The 20,676-nt window shown below is 41.8% G+C and overlaps 1 protein-coding gene across 2 annotated transcripts; it reads left to right on the top strand.

Annotated features, from left to right (window-relative positions):
- Positions 1 to 2,022: 2,022 nt before the first annotated feature.
- nkx1.2la (NK1 transcription factor related 2-like,a) lies at positions 2,023 to 19,265 on the top strand. Of its 2 annotated transcripts, none has more exons than XM_037123431.1 (3): positions 2,023 to 2,081; positions 16,569 to 16,786; positions 18,177 to 19,265. In XM_037123431.1, exons 2-3 carry the CDS (start codon positions 16,570 to 16,572, stop codon positions 18,767 to 18,769), a joined length of 810 nt encoding a protein of 269 aa, XP_036979326.1. In that variant the 5' UTR covers positions 2,023 to 2,081; position 16,569; the 3' UTR covers positions 18,770 to 19,265. The 2 variants fall into 2 exon arrangements, with proteins under 2 accessions (XP_036979326.1, XP_036979328.1); XM_037123433.1 differs by having other exon boundaries at positions 2,063 to 2,081; positions 16,553 to 16,786.
- Positions 19,266 to 20,676: the final 1,411 nt, after the last annotated feature.

The raw sequence follows: 20,676 nt of genomic DNA, 5'->3' as shown, positions 1-20,676 counted from the left end.
GATAAATCTGAGATAAGGAAACCTGCTGATTTGGTTTGTCTTGTGCAACTACTTTGGTGGAGGGGTCTGAGAAACATCCTCAGATTAATGATTAGTCAAGTCACTTTTATTTATACAGCTCAGTATAACAAATCACAAGGACCCAGAACGGCTGATGAGAGAGAGGTAGTCAGCAGGCCGGCACATCCCTCCAGGGTCTCTGTGTTTACATCATGCACACAAACAGTGCTGGAGCAAATTAAACCCAACCTGCGCTCAACTGTTTCACCCCAGAAATGCAAATGTGAAGACCGGCTATGATTCAGAATGACAAAGAGAGCGAGGTCAGTCCATTCTGAATCTGGGGATCTGATACAGAGATGGATCTGCATATTTCTCTACTCTAAGAGCTCCGAAACAGTCTGTTTGAGGGGCTGTGCGACGGTGCTAATAGCTTCTGCATGTAGGGAGGATAACGTATGAATTATCTCAGCTAATCATCCACTGGCGGGTTTGTATATACACAGAAGGTAATCGAGGGAGCAGAGCATAAACCAAATCCGACCCAAAGCTTTTGGCCTCGAGCAAATAAAACACGCCTCACATATTGCCCTCTAGTGCAACGCTAACGTGCGCGGAAACACAATATATTTACAGCTAATGTAACACCGCCTTCCTGAAATGCCATTCTATTACACAGTGCTCCAGTAAAACAAGCTGTCTAGATGTCTATCAGGCGGAGGGACGGGGAAATTTGAGACGCCATAACCAAAACCAATAAGCCCAGTGATGATTATTCAACACCCAGCCCTGAGAGGCAGCTGTCCGGCGGCGGACGAAGCCGAACGCTCCCTGTGGCTTTGAACCTTTTAGTAGATAGACGAGGCCGGACGGAGATCTAAACTGTGCACAGATCTCAGACAAACAGTGCGGTTAACCTTCATCTTTCCAGCTTCAATGAGCCGGAATAACGGCGCTAATGTTTTACACACACGCGGCGGCGACAGGGTGCTCATCTGCTCGCTCTCGTCTGATAACCCCGTCCTGACCTCTCCATCAGGGCCTCATCTCCTCCAGAGTTCATGTCAGGGCCAATAATCATTTCACACACTGTTGCACAACACCTTGCATTGTCTCCAAGGAACAAATTGTGCCGCCAGTGACGCTCATACTTAATAAAGGCATCCACTGTGCCACACACGCACACGTGAACAAGCACACACACACGCACAGACGAGTGTATAAGTCAGCACATGTTTTAGTAATATTTGTGACTGGAGAGTTTTATGACCGTGTGTAACACGGGGCATGTAAAGGCTAAATCCAGCGAGCAGAATAATGAGGCCAACATGTAATTTGTGGGAAAACACTGCAGCCAAACTCCACTCTGTAGCACCTCATTACAGCGCAGAGCCAGCAGATGGCACCATTTTGCTTTTTATGTGTGCAGAGGTGACGAGTTCAGTGCGTTCAGTCCAGAAATCTCATTTAAAACCTCATTTAGGGTGAAAGAAAAACTGCACCGCCAGATCTGAGTAAAGCTGCACAACGACTGAACTTTCTCGCTTTCCCCTCATCAGTTTGCGAGTGAAGGTGCTCTTGGGATAAAAGTGTTGGTATGTGATATTTTAATGCACCAGCATGAACAAACTTTGTAATTACATTGCACCGATGCACTGCACTGCTTGTTAAACTAAATACTTCTCAAAATCTTTTATTCTCTCTACAATTTTTTATTGTAAATTAAAAAAAAAAAACTATATAAATATTTTATTAATTGATGATCAACTATTTATTAACTTCTATGTATTATAGACTCCTTTGTTCCATGGAGCTCCTTGACATATTGTTTAATATTTAATTGTTGTATTACTCTAATTTTATTGATTACTCATTTATTTTTACGTCTACATATTACTGTTTGTTTTAATGTGTATGCAAGGTGAGTTGTTCCCCTGGTGGGATTAATCAAGTTGTCTGAACCTTAAATTAATCTCAGGTTATTTATCAGTTTATTCATTCTGTTGTTGTTAATAACAGAACTGGTGCCGATCCACAGAGAAGCTCTTGTCATTGTTCCCCTGCAGGCTGAGATCTCTGAGGTAACTGCTCCCCCTTCTGACACAGAAAATATCACATACAGTATCTCAGTCCACAGTGTGCAGTATGTAAATAATATGATTAAAACTGTGTGCGGTTAATTTTAAAGCAATATTGTGAAATAATTGGATAAAATAGAGGTTCTAAATGACACCACTGAAAACTATCCCCCCCAAAGAAGTTAAAACACAACAGTAAAATGTTTTTACAGTCTGAAAGGGGACAAAGTCAGTACTGTTGATTTTACATCATTATGGTCCATGTGCGAGTTACTTTACAAAGATGGAGCGCAGCAACACATTTTAAAGTCTAAAACAGTGCAGCTAACAGCCGTCAGTAGAGTGATAATGAGAGAAAGTATGAAACTGCTTATTTGACGTTTGGATGTTATTCTACTTTGTGCCTTTAAAATAGAAGTTGAGAACAGAGTTCAACAAATTATATGCACCATCATTTATATATTGGGGCTGTTCAATTACAAATTGGGCCAAATTTAATCATCAGTAACATAAAGATGGTCCAGACAATCTCAGCAGCTTATTCAACCCTTTGTTGGTCAGATTTTGGTTAAACTATGTTTAAACTAACTAAATAAATGTGCACAAGACGCTCAAAGACGTTTACTTTCAACCTGATTGCCACAACAAATGTGAACCATAGACTTTCTGAAACTCGATTTCATCAGGTTACATTTTCCATGTTGCATTGCGACAACGTGCTGCTCATGGTCTGGTTAGGTTTAAGGATCCTATTTGTAGATTTTTGAGTCTCATTTCCAACTCCTCCGACGCTTTTGGTTTCCTAACTCATCAAATAGTGACGCACTGGGACAGTGGCCGACCCGTCCTTCAACCCAGAATCGTCAGTTTTTGTCTCAAAAGTCAACTTTGCTTGCAAATAGGACGTTTGAGCACATAAAAAGCTTAATTAGGGTCAGGAAAAGATAATGTTTTAGCTTAAAATACCAGTTTTTGTCACCGCAGACACAGCTTGAGTTTTCTGAGGGCTCGTTACAAACACCCAATTTTCTCGCCACAAACATGGCTGGAAGGTCGCCTTCAAACTTTCATATGTTGAAACGCTGACGATGATGTTTTTCTTGAACCCAGTCGGAGGTAGAAATATTCTCTTTTTCCCGTGATATTATAAGAGGAAAGCATGTGTTGTTGTTTTTTTTTAATAATTTGGATTAGTCATCCCTTCAGAGTATCTGGACTGAATTGTTTTTTGTGGTCCTCAAGTGCATATTTCTAAATATTTAAAACTCCCTTTTTTTAATGTTGATGTGGGGTTTGGATGAAATCCTCAAAACATTCTACCATATGTGTTCGGAAGTATGATTCAGCTTTCTGTTACGCTGTGTTCACTGGGACGAACTGGACAGAACAGTGATTCAGTTTGGGGGATTTCTCACACAAACCAAAATAGAGTTATTCCAGGAGGCACTACTGGTGGGAACTAGACATAACATTCTATACATCCATACCAACCCATCATTTCTGATTAAGGGCGTGGCCTATATTTGATCAATAACATAATGTTGACCCTAAATGGATTAATAGTGGCATGGGGATGGGAGAAAACCAGAGACACCCCCCCCCTTGAGAGTGATCTCAGTGTCCCAGAGGTCTTATCAGTTGCCCTCCTTGTCCCTTCTACTGCCCTATTTGCTGCTGACTGTCACCCAGCCAGATAGATAGCGGTCTAATAGAGCGGCCCGCTCTGTTAAGTGATTGAGCTGTAAATACAGATTGACCTGAGCTAAGACTCTCATCATCTGTAAACTCATTCAACACTCTGCGTCCTCTCCCTCGATGTCTGGGAGAGTCTGAATCATTTCCATCACTGAGCGGGGGGGCATCTCCGATCATGAGATAGAGAGAGTGAGCCACACAGCTCGTAGTGCATGATGAGTGTGTGTGTGTGTGTGTGAGGGTGCTGAAGCGTCAAACGACAGCCCCGAGATGATCTTTCCATCAGCCCCACAGAGAGCGGAGATTGTCCCAGACAGAATTTATGGAAATGGTCATAAAAACGTGAAGACCTCAGTAATGGGATATGTCGATAAAAACCCGCGTCGGCACAATCTACAGCAGTTTACTGAGGAGATGAGTGGCCCGGCTGTTAGACAACTCAAATCTAATTTTCTCAATAAAGCCCTGTAAGTCAACAACCCTAAAGGTTCCATAAATCGTGATATACGACAGATTCATCAAGGCCGTATTTACTGTTATGGCAGAGTGCCACGGCGGCATTAATCCCCTCACTACGTGCGCTCTAATGGAGGAATCAGCCATTTTTCTGATATCACCTCGTACACAAATCGACTTACTGTAGCTCTGCAATTAGTCGAGACTTTAAAGTTAATGTAATTATAATGATTAAAGGAAAAACTGCTAACTAGGGTTGACACAGTTTTTTATACAAGCATCTCAGAAAATATATCAGTATACAATATTATTATGACCCATTAAGGACTGAAAAAAGAATGCTTTGTATAATCTCCTGTCAATTTTGGTACCGTGGTGTAACTTTAAATTGATATTACTGCAGCTCTATAAGTAAGAGCATTAATTAATAGGTAATACTGGCCTTATAAGACATTTATTAACATAAATAAGCTATAGAAATGTCAATCATATCATCACCAACATGTTTATTGTTTGACATTTATAAGACAGTTTATAGACTACGTTAATTTCTTGTTTATAATAACATTACAAACACTTACTGAGTTTAACTAACTTACCTCTTATGTCATTGCTAAACCTGTACTGATCTTTGTGTTGTTGCTTTATTCAGATTATTACATAGTTTATTATGCATTTACTAGATAACTGTACTCTTTGTAGCTGCTGGGTCTAAGAAAGCAAAGGTAATTTATAAGGGCTAGGTAACATGTTAATTGATGCTAATTAGACGGAGCTTATTATAAAGTGTTTGTCTTACTGAAAGCACGAGTCTGCATTGTGATTTTTGTTAATTTGGCAATGCATAGCGACTTAATGATGAGCTCAGAAATACAAGAAACACAGAATTTAGGATTATTTAACTTGTTCAGTTCAAATAAAGAGATAATAGATGATAGAAAACAGTATATATAATAACTATAAAAAAAGGCAAATTGAAAAGCTAAGCTAAGACGATTGAGTTATTAGTAGTTTTTACCTTTAGTTTAAAAGAGTCAGAGCTTCTCTCTGATATGAGAGCGGAGATTATTCCAGCTCTGGTCACATTTGTCCTCAGGGGTCTCAATGGTTCATATGGCTCGAACATGTCAGAGATTATATTTCAGCTCTGAGCCACGAAATGATTCAGATGTAGGTGTAAGGATTGTAGAATTAGAGTGAAATGGTGAAATGTCTTAATTTTTCGCCAGGACTCTGACGGCAGCGTTGTGAAATAGTTGGAGATGCAGAAGATACATGATGATATCCAGTTAGTAATTTTCCTCAGACTCTTTTATTGTGGATCATTTTTTTTTCTTTTTTTCTCTGCTGCAGGTGTGGAATCAATAAGGTTAAACTGATGGCAGCTCATTTTAATTTCAGGGAAGGTCTAGTCATATCTTATTAAGAGCAGTTAATGACCCTCAGCTCCCCCCGCCAGATGATCCCCTGGTTCAACCTGGAGGATTTACTGGCGTGTCAGGAGAGCTGTATTTGAGTATTTAATGAAGAATTCTTAATGTGCATTGACTTCCGTAAGATCTGTCAAGTCTTTCACCTCTTCTGGACGCTCGACAGAAGTTATAAATTCAGTATTTCTGCATGTAAGTTCATTTCAGTCAGAACTCATGGGTGTCATAATGTAAGGATGTGAAATTTGGCGTCACTGCTTTGAGCTGTATTTACCTTTAATTCAGACACCAGCCCCCTCCTTCTCCTTTTTCCCCCTCTTCTGCTCCGGAGTCGGTCCTTTAACGGCTGGATGCTCCACATGGGCAGTGATGCCTGCAGAGCCACGCAGGCAGGACGGACGCCTTATGAAAGCCAGCGACTCCTCCCCCTGGGGGATGGAGAGGACCCACACCGTTTTACTAGCACAGAAGGGCAATAAGTGCGAAAGGAAAACAATTATACCCCAATCATTTCCGATTCTTTGGCAGTCACGGGGCCAAAACAGTCTGAGGATGAAGGTTACAGGGCAGCAGAGGGCAACTACCAACACTGAACGTGTTCACGAGAGACTGGACTTAAAAATGGGGATATTCTATTGACGCAGAAATAGAAATTGATGTAGAAATCTAAAACTTGCTTTATAAAGATGGCTCTAAATAAGAAAACAATAGCGAATATGTTTTTAGAATATAGTACAGAGAACAAATATGAACAAAACTTTCCATAACCAGCTTGAGTTTTGACTTTCAGAATTATCCAGCAGTGTTGGATTGCCCATAAATAGCTACAAATATATAAATGACCTCATCATTATGCATCCTGAAAGTTGGATTTTAAAAAAAAAGAAAAGTTTTTGGAGAAAATAAGTTGCATCTTTCTTTAACTTACTTCCATAACAAATGTACAAGCTAGATCAAGATCTTCACAATATGATGTGGTGGTGAAAATGAAAGTTCCTTCAGTAGCTGTTTGCAGGTTTGGGTTGTCTCACCTGCATTCAAACTGCTTCTTTAAATGGTTGAATCATCCAACTCACCACCCAAATAAAAGCAAAAGTGCCTGTGTAGCTAAAGTCAGACATGGTAAAGCTAGAATTTTTTTTTTGTGATCCGACCCTTTAAAAACAGCTTTTTTATTAAGCTTTTTGAAGTAGCAAAGATTGTGTTTATAGATGATTGACAAAGTATTTATTAACCATTTACCAACATCAGTTGCAACTTTACAAGACATAATTGTAAGGTAAATTTTGGTAGGTTGTTTGCTTACAGTTAAATAACTATTAAGAAAAGTTAATTATTGTAAACATACATTTTAGGAGGTTAATAATCCCTGAAATCACCTTTAACTGCTACAGATATCCACATGTGCCGATGCATTTCTAAAAGCTGCTACAACAAACTTAAGGATTATCAAAAAAAGCATGTTGGATTCCTGTTGATTGCGCAGGTTAAAGTAAAACTCAGCTGATCCGTCACCTGAACATTTCTGGGTCTTTGTTTGATGCTCTGTGTCAGGAGTGCAGCTGCTCTGGGGAAGCGTGAGCCTGGATCAACAGTAATCCTCCTCCCATGGAGGTCACCGTCTTGTTATCGGAGGCAAAGGTTCCCTCCGCCGTTTTCAGCTCGGCTTCTATTAGCAATCTGTTAGCCGCCGCAGTCCATTGAGAGGGAGGACCGGAGCGCGCGCTCCAGGGAGCACACAAACATACAGACACACACACACACACAGACCTTGTTTGATGAAAAAGAACAATTAAGGGAGAAATGAGGGAGAATCATCAGGGGAAATGGCTGATGAAGACTTTATTGATTAGAGCAGCTTCAACGGTCCAGCTCTCACTGTAGCAATTACCAGCAGCCGGTGGGGGCCTCGTGGTGCAGGGGCCCATTTTAAGAGCACGGCGTGGAAGCATTTCTGGGACTTTATTAGACAGAACAACAGGGAAGAACATTTAGCCTGCCACAAATTTCAACAGTGAAAGGAAACAGAAAAAAGGCGCTAAACTTACCACTAAATCAAGTTTCTTTTATTATGCCTTAATAAAATTTTTACATGATCTTTAACCTGAATTTTAAGCTTTTTAATGTCATTTGATTGTAATACCTAACAGCAACAGAATTAGAAATAATAGAGGTGGGTGTGATATAATTCAGGCTGGGGTCTCCCTCTCTTTGTCTCTCTCTAACACAAACACACACACACACACACACACACACACACACACACACACGTACAAACCCCAATGATTAATTCAAATCCCCTGTGAATAAAGCAATAAAGTCTAATGGGGGCACATCTGAGTCAACATGCCCACATACCTACCGCAGAGGACCCGGCCGATCATCCGTTTGTTTGCTCAGCTAAGACAGCTCGGTATTTTCATTTAAATCAGACTGTTGTCTCTTCTCAGACCAAAGAGGCTGTTGGGCGATTGATGTGTAAGTCGACTCATTGGAGCAGTTGTTTAGATTGCAGACGCGTGCGTGCGTGGGCGGCTCGACGCTGCGTACGCTGATGGATTGTCTGTAGCTGAAATGTAAGCCGAGACGTAGTGGGAATGTCTTCATGAGGTTGCATCTCATTGAGTCACATGATAAAGTCGTCATGCACCGGGGAGGAAGCGAGTGTGCACGCGGCTCCGAACTCGTGGCTGAGATACCCGAGTTCAAAGGTCACATGAGGTGACCTTGGGAGAACCTTTGTGTGATTAAAGGTGAAGGGCGGAGATTTAATGTGAGACGCAACCTGGTGAGGGCCTAAATATTAGACTGACTCAAACACAAGGTAGGAAACTAAAATTCAGATCGTGATTATTTATTGTTATGAGCTGAAACACAAAAAACACAAATTATGATAAAATCAGATGTGAACTAAAACAGCTTACTTGTAAACCATATCTGAATTAGAATAAAAATAAAGTAAATACAAAACATTTGATATGTTTAAGGCTAAGTTCACGCAAAATTAGAAATTCAGCCATTATCTTTATCCCTCATGCTGATGGAAAATCCACATTCTGGAGCTTCACAACAAAATAGTGTTGCAACATTCTCCTAAACAACTGCAGCAGGTGGGGACTCATCTTAAAATGATGAAAAGAACTGACGTAAAAAAGAAAAACATAAAACGGCTCCATAAAGCTCATCAGTGTAATCCAACCCTCTGGAGGCTCAGAGATCCCAAATTGATTAAAAGGTGTTATTTACACCCTTGACACATGGCCAAGACTGAGACTGCACCTACTTTCTCCTATTAAAGTGAAGATTCTGGCTTTAAAACAGGTCGGTGGAGGAAGGACAAGCTGTATTTTTACATTTTAGAACAAGTCCCCATCTACTTAAGTTGTTTAGGAGAATGTTGCTACACTGTTTCGCTGTGAAGCTCAAGAAATGCTGATGGAAAGTTGAAAGTTGAAGATTTGTACCACAGAACATGAGGGCGAGGAGATGTTGGCTAAATTTTCATTTTTAGCTGAACTTATCCTTTAATTAGCAGTAATAATGGGCAGATCTGGTTCTTTTTTACTGAACAGTGACTGTTGTCCGGGATTATTATCAGCTGAGTGGTATTGTTTATTTTTGGTATTTGTTAAAAACCCAAACTGCCTCAGTTATCTATGTCTCTGACACATTATATATTCAACTGTAAAAAAACCCCCAAATTCTTAACCTAAAGCAACATTATGTAGAAATGGGCATTGATCACCTGCAGATAAACTAGTAAAACTGCCAAATTTAAAGAGTGTTGAAAACTGACCAAACCTGAAATGGATACGATAAAAAAGATTGAATTTTTAAGGACAAATCTGAAAGCTAAAATCCAAAACTGTAAGAGATGTTGCTCAGTAATAAGAGCTTCACCTCTGTCGGGCTGTAACAGACTAAAAGAGACTGAGTTGTCGCGGTACCATCGTACACAACAGAGCCGCTGTGTTCTCGCTCTGCAGCTCACTAACTACAGCCACAACCTCGCGCACTATTTGGCAAGGGCACCGAAACAAAAAAGAGATAATGGTCAATGGAGAAATATAAAGGGACAAACACAATCTGTTTCTGCACTAGATGGAGATGAATGGGGTTTAATCCGTTGCCTTCCATCACACCTACCCAGCCTGCACCATGGCTGCTCCCCGCTTAACCACAATGATGATTAATCCTACACCCACTATTTATATTTCCTAATTGTAATTAGCACGAATTATCAATTACGGTTAGTGCCTAATTGCCCTTCATAAAGACAGCTCCCCAGGTTTAAACGGGTCCATTTAAATAATGTAACTAATAGCTCTTGCCTTTACGTTGCGGATACATCTTCATTGTTCCACGCGTGAACCGTGATGGTTGCTCGTAATTTAACAGGGCAATCGAGGGAAGGAGTGCAGGTGGCACTGCGGGACTAATTATTGTTAATGAATTATGATGTGACCTTCTCAGAACAATGGCTAATCAATGCTCACGTTGAGTGACAGTGCGCTCTGTGCAGATGCCAGCGACTGCAGAGCCATTACGAGCAGGGCCTCAGTCCTGTGGACAAACAGGCAGCTGCAGCAGTTTCCTCCCGGTCTCTCACAATATGTACACTCTGCTTTACCCAACGCAGCGCTCACCTCCCCGTGGCTGCTGGTGGGTGTTTTGTGCGGTGAGGACAGGCCGGCCAAAATATCCGTGTAGCCCAATTTACAGACAGAACAATCCGAAGGCCTGGCCAGGGAATCAGGCCAAGAAAGCTCAGATTTGCACAAAATGCTGCTGTGTTACACGTTGTCTTGTCTTCCACACTAGTGAATTCTAGTATTCAGTGTTCTTTATCATTTGAACTTGAATCACATCAATACTCTCTTCTCCTCAAAATTAAAAGCGAGTTCGGGCTTAAGGAATGGAAATGAGATCAAACGCTCTGATCCTCAGCCCGTCGCCCGCGGCGATATCACAATTGAGGATCATGATTTTCATTGATTTCTGAATCCATGTATGCCTACAAAGCCGTGTGAATGCCCGAGGAGACTAAAGCATGTTTTGTGTGTCATTAATGCAGTGGTTCACAAACTAGATCCACCGGGGGAAAAATATGAAATACGTGCGGAAAAAAAAGGTGAACTTTTTTCAGTTTCTGCTGGAGAACGTTTGAAAAACACTGATTTAAAGGGGCAGTGTGCACGATAGAGCCAGAATTTTAAGTTTAAAACATTCACAAAATGGAACTAATGCTATCAACAGAATGTGAAGAAGAACAAACAACAGCAGATGTTATTTTGAAGATGTTAAGGTGGTGTGATGCAGAGATGTCTAATGAAGTTAGCATGCTAACCAGCTAGCCCCAGGTAGTCTGTTAGCCTGCTATAGATTCAGCTTGCTGATGTATAAAACAGGTGAGTTTCCTCCGTAGTCTATGAAGTAAACAAGATGACTCCCAAAATGTCAAGATCGTACGTACCCTGACATCTGTATCCCGTATGAAATATAAAAATACAGCAGTACCGTACCATACCAAACTCGTGGTTAACAAAATAAGACTCACCAATCTTTCCACAATCACCTCTGGTTTAGTCGAAATAAATCCTCAATTTACCGAGTAAGATGTAAAAACATTCAAGCTATACACTCCCCTGATGCTAAACGCCCAACTCTCTGTCTCGCTCCTTTACCGTTTCATCGCTCACCGGAGTCATAATCCTGATAGAAGCCACTGTAAACCACCTCTTCCTGGTCCGGGCAGCCTCCAGTCAACTACCAGGGCCACTAGCTCCTCGGCTAACTGAGCTAATTAGTGATCTGCAACCAAAGATAGCGACAGCAAAGAGTACATTCAGCAGCAGTTATCGGATAACATGGTGATAAGCTGCTCCCTATATTTTTGGAGCCACTATCGAATCTTGGCCATGTCTTATTAGTTTCCCCTTTAATGAGAGAGGATGCAGAACAAATCACTGTTTTCTTTTTTTGTAAATTCAACACAACAATGAAATGGAAACAGACAACAAAGGAAGCTTATTTTGCAATAACGCAACAGTCAATTTTGCATTTTTAGTGGGCACAATTGTGGTTTGAAAACATTAGATCCAAAGTTTTAAGCATTAAAAATACATAATAATAGATAAACTGGAACAAGGCCTAAAAAGACAAAATGAACTTTTAAGTAAACATCTGCGGTCAGTACGTGACAGAAAGTTTCTGATATGACCACACTGCGCCGGTTTGTTAGTTGACGACATCGCCGTTTGAACTGACCTTTACCTTGTTGTGACAGGGGCGCGGCATGACTGACAATGTCCCTCAGCATAATTTACCCCCACCCCGCATCGCCCTCCATCTCCTCTGTGATGCAGTTGACCCCTTTACAAATCACCCCCAACTTTACACATCTGCTGCCTGTCAGCATCTGCCAGGCGCACTCACCCGTCCCGCCCATAATGAAAAACTCTCATTACTCGCCTCCACCCAACAGGTATACAGGCCGTTAGGACAATTACTGGGCAATGCCACTGACCTTGTTGTCAGAGAGAGTCAAACAAACACAGAGGTCTAACTGAAAGGAGAGCCTGGCAGCAAAAAAAAAAAAAAAAAACCCTGTCGGCACGCCGTGCAGACGGGCGACCTGGCAAAATGAGGGGAGGCTTTATGCCCGTTACGGAGAATTGTACTGTATTGATCTACAGCGACACTGCAACACAACAATGCCAACCGCCTTAGAGCGCAGATAGTAGAACAAAAGTCTAGTCACATGTTACACACAGCACTCAAATGACCAAACTGGGGGTTGCAGCACGTTAACCATGAGTTTCATACATATTACTGAAGACAGTACTTCAAACAATACCACTTGATTCATGCTAGCACAATGTGAAAATCAAGCTGCAGGGACAAAATCTGATTTGTTATGCATCAGTTATCGTTTGCAGAGTAGAAAAAGTACTCTAATCTTTTACTCTGAGATATAATATGTTGGAATTCTTTATTAAAATGTTCAAAAACTACCTTTGTTATATATTTTGTCGAGTCGTTTACTGATATAATCCCAAATGTTTCCAACAATGTTCAAACCCAGAGAAATCAACGTTGTTTACATCAACATTGAAGTAAGCAGGACCTTTTGTGTTTATTGGTTAAACATGCGGTGTTAATCCACTGTAAGCAGCCTGATTACTTTACTGTACATTAGCCATAAGCTAACATTAGCATACAAGGGCACACACCAACTCTCACTGATCTTCACACTCACCATAGATTCTGGTTCTTCTCCTCCTCAAATGTTACGTTCACAAAGTAAACAGTCGACATTTCACTACGTAAATACGCGGAAATGAAGGTGGACCGCTGCTGCAGTCAGGTTGATAAACAGGAGTGGATATAAATCTGCTTTTTAATCCTGAAGGTTGACGAGTAATAACTGAGCTCTTCTCCCACTGATGCCTTTGGCTCTGCACATGAATCTCTATCTGGCTCTGAGCAGCTAATCATCAGCTAACCCTAACTCATTAGTTGATGTCATTAGTTTTCATCTGCAAATTAACTTGAGACTAAGTAACGTTTTAAAATACATATAGTGGAGGACAAAATAAACTAAACATGGCTAATATATCTAACCTGTTTTTAAAAAATATGACAATAACTTGTGAGATGAATGTTGTCAAATAAAAACATTACTAACTGCATAAAATCTTTCTTCATCTTTACAAAACTCAAATCTAAAATGAACACAGACAAATTATTTAATTCATCATGTCTCAAGTCAAGTAAAGTCTCAGGTCTTTCAATTACGTGTCGCCTCGAGCCCACATCTCTGTCCCGAAACACGCGAAAACCGTAAGTGATGTTACTGTATCTTAGGAACCACGGCAGCTACAAAGTTCAGGAATCTGCCACAGGAGATCTAACAGCCTCTGTTAATGGCTCAGCAGACACTTGCTGCTCCTTTGTCTGAGTCCCACTTTACAGGAGAGTTGAGGAGACACTGGAGGACTTCAGAGAAAACAATGGACACTACCGTCTGTGAGTGGAACTGCAGCTCATAATGCCGCTCCTGCCATTAGACAAATTATCTGACGTTTAGCAGACTGGGGGCAGCCTCCCTGCCAAGTGATGACTTTATTGACCCTGGAGGGGGGTCTTGGATGGAAGTGTGTCTCTTGGGCTCCCCGCGGTGTCCGACAGGGAACACCCCTCCTCTCTGAAGTCTCACTCTGGTCCTGTACAGACTCTGCGCTGAGCCAGCTGCCGTTCCCGCTCTCTGAAGTCTACCTGAGGGCCTCTTTGTCCTCGGGGCCCCGTCCCTTTGTCCCGCCGATCCACACAAACAGATGTCCAGCCACTGGGCTTTCTCGTAGGAAGTTGTAAACCTCCAGTGCGCAGTGGGCTCTATTCATATGGAGGGCTACAGTAATGGCCGTGCAAGTGCCATACACATGCAAATGCCGACATGCGGACACCCTGTAGGGGCGGCTTTAACAAATGTTTGACTATGTAACTACTGCAGACCATGCCGGTCCGCCAGACTGTGACTGGGCAGCAATGAAACCTCCATGTAGCAGAGTAATCAGCCCGAACTGTATAAGAAACACAGGAAATTGTGAAGGGAGGCATTTAACAGTGTGTAAACACGGAACTACAAACAGAGAAATGGCCCTCGTGCCCTCCTGTCTGTCTGTGGGTCTGTCTCATCCACATACATTGTGTGTGTGTAGACCTCACAGGCTTAGATGGTAAAATGATAATGTTAATGCTTAAACATGTGGAACAAAGAGGAACCACCGAGCTGCAGCTTTGTTTAGAAAAAAAAGGTACATTTTAAATTCCACAAAAATAAAACCGACTTAAATTCAAAGAAATCATACGAGATGCAACAACTCCAAATGCAAATAGGTCATTCAAGGTCTGAGGAGTTAAAGGAGGCTCCACGCCAGCTCTCCTCTGCCTTTGCAGTTACTGGTTTGGCCTTCCAGTATCCAAAATGACTGTCTGTAGCCATCAGCTTTTATCTGTATTGGACACCTGCTGAGAATATTGATCCAGCGCTGGTTTCACCATTTTAGCCATCACCAGGCATCAAGCTTTAAACAACCCCAATGTCCCTTTATATTGAATACTAATAGCAACGACTTGGGAGCCGACTGATTGTGAATATAAATCTATCACCCGAGGTGAGAAAACAATCAGCCGTATTCACTGTGCACCTGCAATTTAGCTTTGAATGCGTTCCAAGTGATGCATTATGGATCCTTCGAGTCAGTCAAAATCACACATCCTTATTTAGTTTTCTGTAATGAGCAGGTACAAGTGGCCATCGTTTGGTTAAGATTGTTATCAGACTTAAACAAGCAAGTAAGGAATTAACCATTTTCTCCTCATCGGGTGACTGGAGGATCTTGGCTGCTGTAGGTTTAATACATCAGTCTCAGGGAATTCCTTCTAAAAAAGACTTAAATCTAAAACCTCTGTCTCCTCTTGGTGCTTTAGAAATGCTCTTAATAACTGTCTGTAACTGCTTTAACTAATTTGTATCTTATTTGTTTGCTATTTTATCTGATTTGGTCTGCTGAGCCTCCGTCCAGATACACACAAAGACCAGACAGTAACAGGGTAACAAGGAGCGCTGTGAATTGCAACTGTAAAATATCACATAGATCTGAATTTGGACAAGCAGCGTTCTAAAATCTTCTACAACAAAAGATTAACAGCTGTACACATTTGTATTTTATTGTAGTTTGATGTAGGGTGTGTATTGATATGTTGTGTTGTGTGTTTTTTATCCTACAGTGGTTTTATGATGCTGAACATTGAAAGCTGTATGTTTGAATCATGCTGCACATGTAAAAAATAATGTAAGAGCTGAAAATCTGCATCAGCTATAAACTCTCTTTGCAGCACGTCAGGTGCATTCTCCGTTTTGAAGCTGTGTTAAACTGCATCGTCCTCACTGAATAACATTCAAATAATGTTTTTCCTTCTCCAAGGTGCAATCCTGGCATCATTAATGATCTCTCCCAGAATCGTAAAATAAATAAAAAACACATAAAGAACAACCCATTTTGACATTCCAAATATTATTTTCTGTCATTTAACTTTATTAAAGTTGCTGCAGTTGGTGCATCGTGTTATATCCCCAGAATACTACAATATTATTTAAAGGCCATTTTACCCTACAGTACATGTATTATTATTAATGACAGGAGACGTCCTGTAGTTATGTGTTTTCAGGAGATATCAAGGTGTTTTATTCTCCTTCCCACTTATTTAACATCTGCTTACCTCTGTGCTTAATGAGTACTGATGCATCCAGCTTTCAAATGGAGAAAGTCTTACATAAACATATGACTTTATGATGAGGTTGCAACATTCCCATGAAAAGCCAGCAGTTTATAGCGAGCGACCGTTAGGTTTCGATTAAGAGAAAGTTCCTGTGTCGCTCAAGGGACCCGAAAATCCCCTCACGACAGTAACGCCTCTAAAAGAGACCAATTTGTGGAGACAGGGCAGATCTGCGATATGGATCAAGTGCCATCTGTGCCCAATTTACTCTTAGGTCGCCGTGGATTATTGAATTTAATGATATGGGTGATTATCGACGAATGCTTTGAGCCCATTAGGTGGTCGTGTGAAAACGCTAATAGTGTTTGTGTCACGTGTCCGGCTGGGAGACTGGGGGGGACAGACGCTTTAAAGACCGCGCTCCGGTCATTTCACTCGCTGTGAGACTGACAGACAGAAAGCAGAGGAAGTCCGCACACAGAGGGATGATCAGCGCTAATCCGGTTTGATGAAGCTTGAAGATGAGAAGTTAACTATGAGAAGTTCCTCTCCACACGCGTAATTACGCACGGCAGCTCCTTTTCCCCCTTCTTCTTCATCGCTTTAAAGGTCTTTCTCTGTGAAGGATGCTGGAGCCCAGGGACTGTGGAGTGACAACGACGTCCACTCACAAGATTTCCTTCTCTATAATTGATATATTGGATCCGAATAAATTCAACAGCAAACGGGTGAACGAACTTTCCATCGTCGCGGAGAAGTTTCCTGTGCCAAGCGCGGAGGGAACAAGTCTGGAGTCGGACAGCGACGCAGGGGAAGATTTCAGAGTTGAGCGCACGGAAGCAGGTAAAGAAAACACACAATTTTAGAGTGAAATTCAGCTTATTCATCAAACATGTCATAGTCTGCACTGTTTTACATTTGTTTTCACTGCATGTGTCAAGTACTTAAAAACGTCCGGGTTTAAATATAGATTGCGTCATTAAAAAAAAAAAAAAAATGGAGCACATGAATAAAATAAATCTAAATTTTAAAATCCTGTAATAAAAACTTTTTTCCTCCACACCAAACAGCCGCAAGTAAATCGCTATGTTCTATCAGATTTATTGTCATCTCTGTATGACCTTCCCTTAATTTCCAAGGCTGCGTTTCCTTTCAAGGAAGCCACAAAGGCTTGGTCCCAGAGCCCCGGCGTGTGATTGGCACCGGGACAGGCAGGCTAGATAATTGTTTAAATCGTCCCATTGAGGATGCCTCTGCGCGCTTTGATCGATATCCCATTACTGCATCCTGCATATCTCCCTCCAGCACCTTGCAGGTACAAACTTCACACCCCATCCATGTCTGATCCTAAATATCGTTCGATTAAAACTTCCCTTTAAATAGATGACATTTATCGACCCGGCCGCAAATATGAAACTCCATTAGCACGTCACGGCTGAGGTGGCGGGGCTGGATTTGGACGGGATTTCTTTTCCGCAACATGACATTTGAGGCGCTGTGTGGTTTATAAATTATTTAAGGATTAGTGACCAAGTCTCTCTCTCTCTCTCTCTCTCTCTCTCTCTCTCTCTCTCTCTCTCTCTCTCTCTCTCTCTCTCTCTCTCTCTCACCTTCTATGAATCTATGCTCTGTTCCGCTCCAACGACCTCCGGATCCTAATCAAACACTTTACAGATGTCAACTTCAGGCCTTCTGTGTTCGGTATTTAAACTGCTGCTCCAAAAGGACAAAAAAAAAAAAGGTGCTCAATGGAGAAAAAAAAAAAAAAAAAAAACCCATCTCTGAGGCAGGTGTGAGGTTTCACTTCTAACACATGACTTGTGTCTTGTCAGGAGCTGTCCTTTCAGCACCACGGTCCATTTAACTGCTGCTGGACTTCACAGGGACACATCAAAAATCAGATTCAAATAATGTAGTTTTATTTTGTCTTTATGACTGAATAAACAAACTGACCTTAAAGGACAACACATTTTATTTACATGTGGCGGACCCTGCCACCTTTCTAGCTCTAAACAGTGTTCTGGGGACCTTTTTTTCCTCAGAGATCCGCCTCTTTATTCAGTTATTGAAACATTTTTTTTTTTGTGAGTTTGTATTATTACCTCGTTAATATTTTAAACAGTAAAGTTCTGAGTTTGAATTCCTTCTCCAAAACTACGTAGTGCCCCTTTAAAGTCTCAGATTATGCTAAAGAGGATGTGATGTGCGCTAACTCTTCTTTCTTCATTCACAGAGGAAGAACCAGGAGAGAAACACTCCACAGCCTCCAGACAACATGCAGGTGATGCTGACCCCCTTCTGCTCTCCACACCGTCTGAAACAGTCGACCAGGATGACGGAGAGACCACGGTCCCCCTGCAGGACCCCTCACCGCACAAAAGGCGGCGCCCGGACCAGGCCTGCGCCAAACCCCGCCGCGCCAGAACAGCCTTCACCTACGAGCAGCTTGTGGCTCTGGAGAACAAGTTCCGAGCTACTAGGTATCTGTCCGTGTGCGAGAGACTAAACCTGGCCCTGTCCTTGAGTCTGACCGAAACCCAGGTGAAAATCTGGTTCCAGAACAGGAGGACCAAGTGGAAAAAGCAGAACCCCGGGGCGGACAGCACCTTGCAGCCCGGCTCCAGTTCTCTTGTCAGCGTCAGTCCCAACCCGCCCCCGTGTGGGTCGAACCCTGCCGGCTTCCACCAAACTTTCCCCAGCTTCAGCTCTGGGAACGTGATCTTCCACACGGCCGGTGCTGTTCCGCTTCCGTCCACCGGAGGGCTCCTGCATCCCTTCATGCCCAGTGGATTCATCCAGCCGGCTTATTTCAATCCCCATCTATGAAAGATAAACCGAGACTGACACGCTGCAGCTGGTGACACTGAAAGACAAAAGAACTATTGAAAGCTGAAGGCTCATGACCCAGAATCCTCGTAACTGATGCATTAACGCCGCGTCACGTCCAGCAAACTGAGAAAACGAACTGAGAAAATCTTTTGTCGTGGACCTTTTTCCAAAAACTTGAGCGTCACAACAAACAAGTGATCTGTGACTGAGCTGACAGATTATTGAAACATTACTGTTCTTTTATAGCACCACTATGCACTGACTGACTGTCCGTCCTTGTGTTTGCTGAAACACCTGCTCACGCCGTCTCTCTGACGGCTCGTACGGCATCATTTTTCCACATCTGTGTGTTGTCTCCCACCTCACGCTGTGGCATACTGCGACCGTCCGACACCCAGCTGTGCTTCTACCTCTCCCGGGCTCGCACAGCTTACGTCCGCTGCCATTTCTACAACATCATCAGTGTAACTTCATTAAAAAAAGAGCATAAAACATCTGTGTGTGGCTCGTGTATTACAAAAAAACATGTCAAATGAGAATGAACTTCTGGGCGTTTTACATCCATCTTAACGTTAATTTGATGAGAGGCTGCATCATTAACTGGTTATTTAGCAGTTGTTCATCACATCCTTGTTAAAGGGGCTCAGTGGAAATTACTCATATGCTGCCATCTCCTGGACAACGAGGCCGAGCTGAAGTGTTTACATCTGCACAGAGACAAAAAGTAGTTGTACTCAAGTTACTTTACACTTCTGCTCTACAACATTTCAGGGGTAAATATTATGTACACTATGTTACTGAGGTACTGTTACATGACAGTGGAAGCTACAAGTGATTTTGCAGATAAACATTTTACCTCCACAACGTCATGAATCCAATTATTGAATTAAATGTCATACATTACATGGACACCACTTACTAATAAGGCTTTGTTCAAACATTATGTAACTTTTAATCATAAAATAACAGCTTCAATTCATTTTGATGGGACAGTTTCTATCTTTCTATTTTGGCCACAACACAACATTTTAAGCTGATATGATAACACAGTGGTTCTCAAAGTGGGACCCGGGGACCCTCAGGGGTCCTTGAGGAGGTTCCAGGGTGTTCCCAGAACAAAGGGGATCCACTTACTGTAATCCCATTCATGAATAAGACTTGACATAGTTCATGTCTGTTTTTGTTAAGGTTTTCATACACAAAGTTCGAGAACCGCTGTACCAACAAACACTTCAACACCCGCACTGATTTTGAGTTGTGTCCAATATTCAGGATATATTCTGTAAACGCCTCTTCAGCTGCACTCCATTACCTTCAGTAGCTACTTTCAAACTGTGTTTATCTGCTGTTATGTGGTGTTTTCAGAGCTTTTTCTTTTCTAAATGCAGCTGCCAGCTAAACCTCAGAGAGACTTGAGCGAGAAGCAATTCAGTGAATTAACGGCTCAGAGAGATAAACAGGATGAATTTGCTTTGACACAAATTTGGGTGAGCATTTTCTGTAGATTCATCGCATCGAACAGGCCCTTTCACACAGGCTCGCTGCTTCAACACCATCTGATACATTGTTACTGTAAAATACAGATTACAGCTTAAATGAAGCATGAATGCTTGTACATTAGATCATTTGACCAATCACAGAACAGGCCTGCAGCATCTGGACCAGAATCTATAGATTTATTAACAACTTATTGAAATGTACAGCTGCAGACTTTATGGATTATTAAAATGAACCTTTATCAATGATTCAACATTTAAATGACAGATGACTGACCCACTTTCACTGACAAAAAATTGAGAAAACCCATAACTGTGTTTAAGACTTACTCACATTTACAAGCGCAGAGACTGAAAAAACAAAGATGATTCATTACAGAGGTTGTAAGTTGCTCTTACTGATGACTT

This window comes from Acanthopagrus latus, chromosome 15 (genome assembly GCF_904848185.1).
Source record: "Acanthopagrus latus isolate v.2019 chromosome 15, fAcaLat1.1, whole genome shotgun sequence".
Classification (NCBI taxonomy): Eukaryota; Metazoa; Chordata; class Actinopteri; order Spariformes; family Sparidae; genus Acanthopagrus; species Acanthopagrus latus.
The sequence above is the reverse complement of the archived record's forward strand: the minus strand, read 5'-3'. Positions and strand labels throughout refer to the sequence as shown.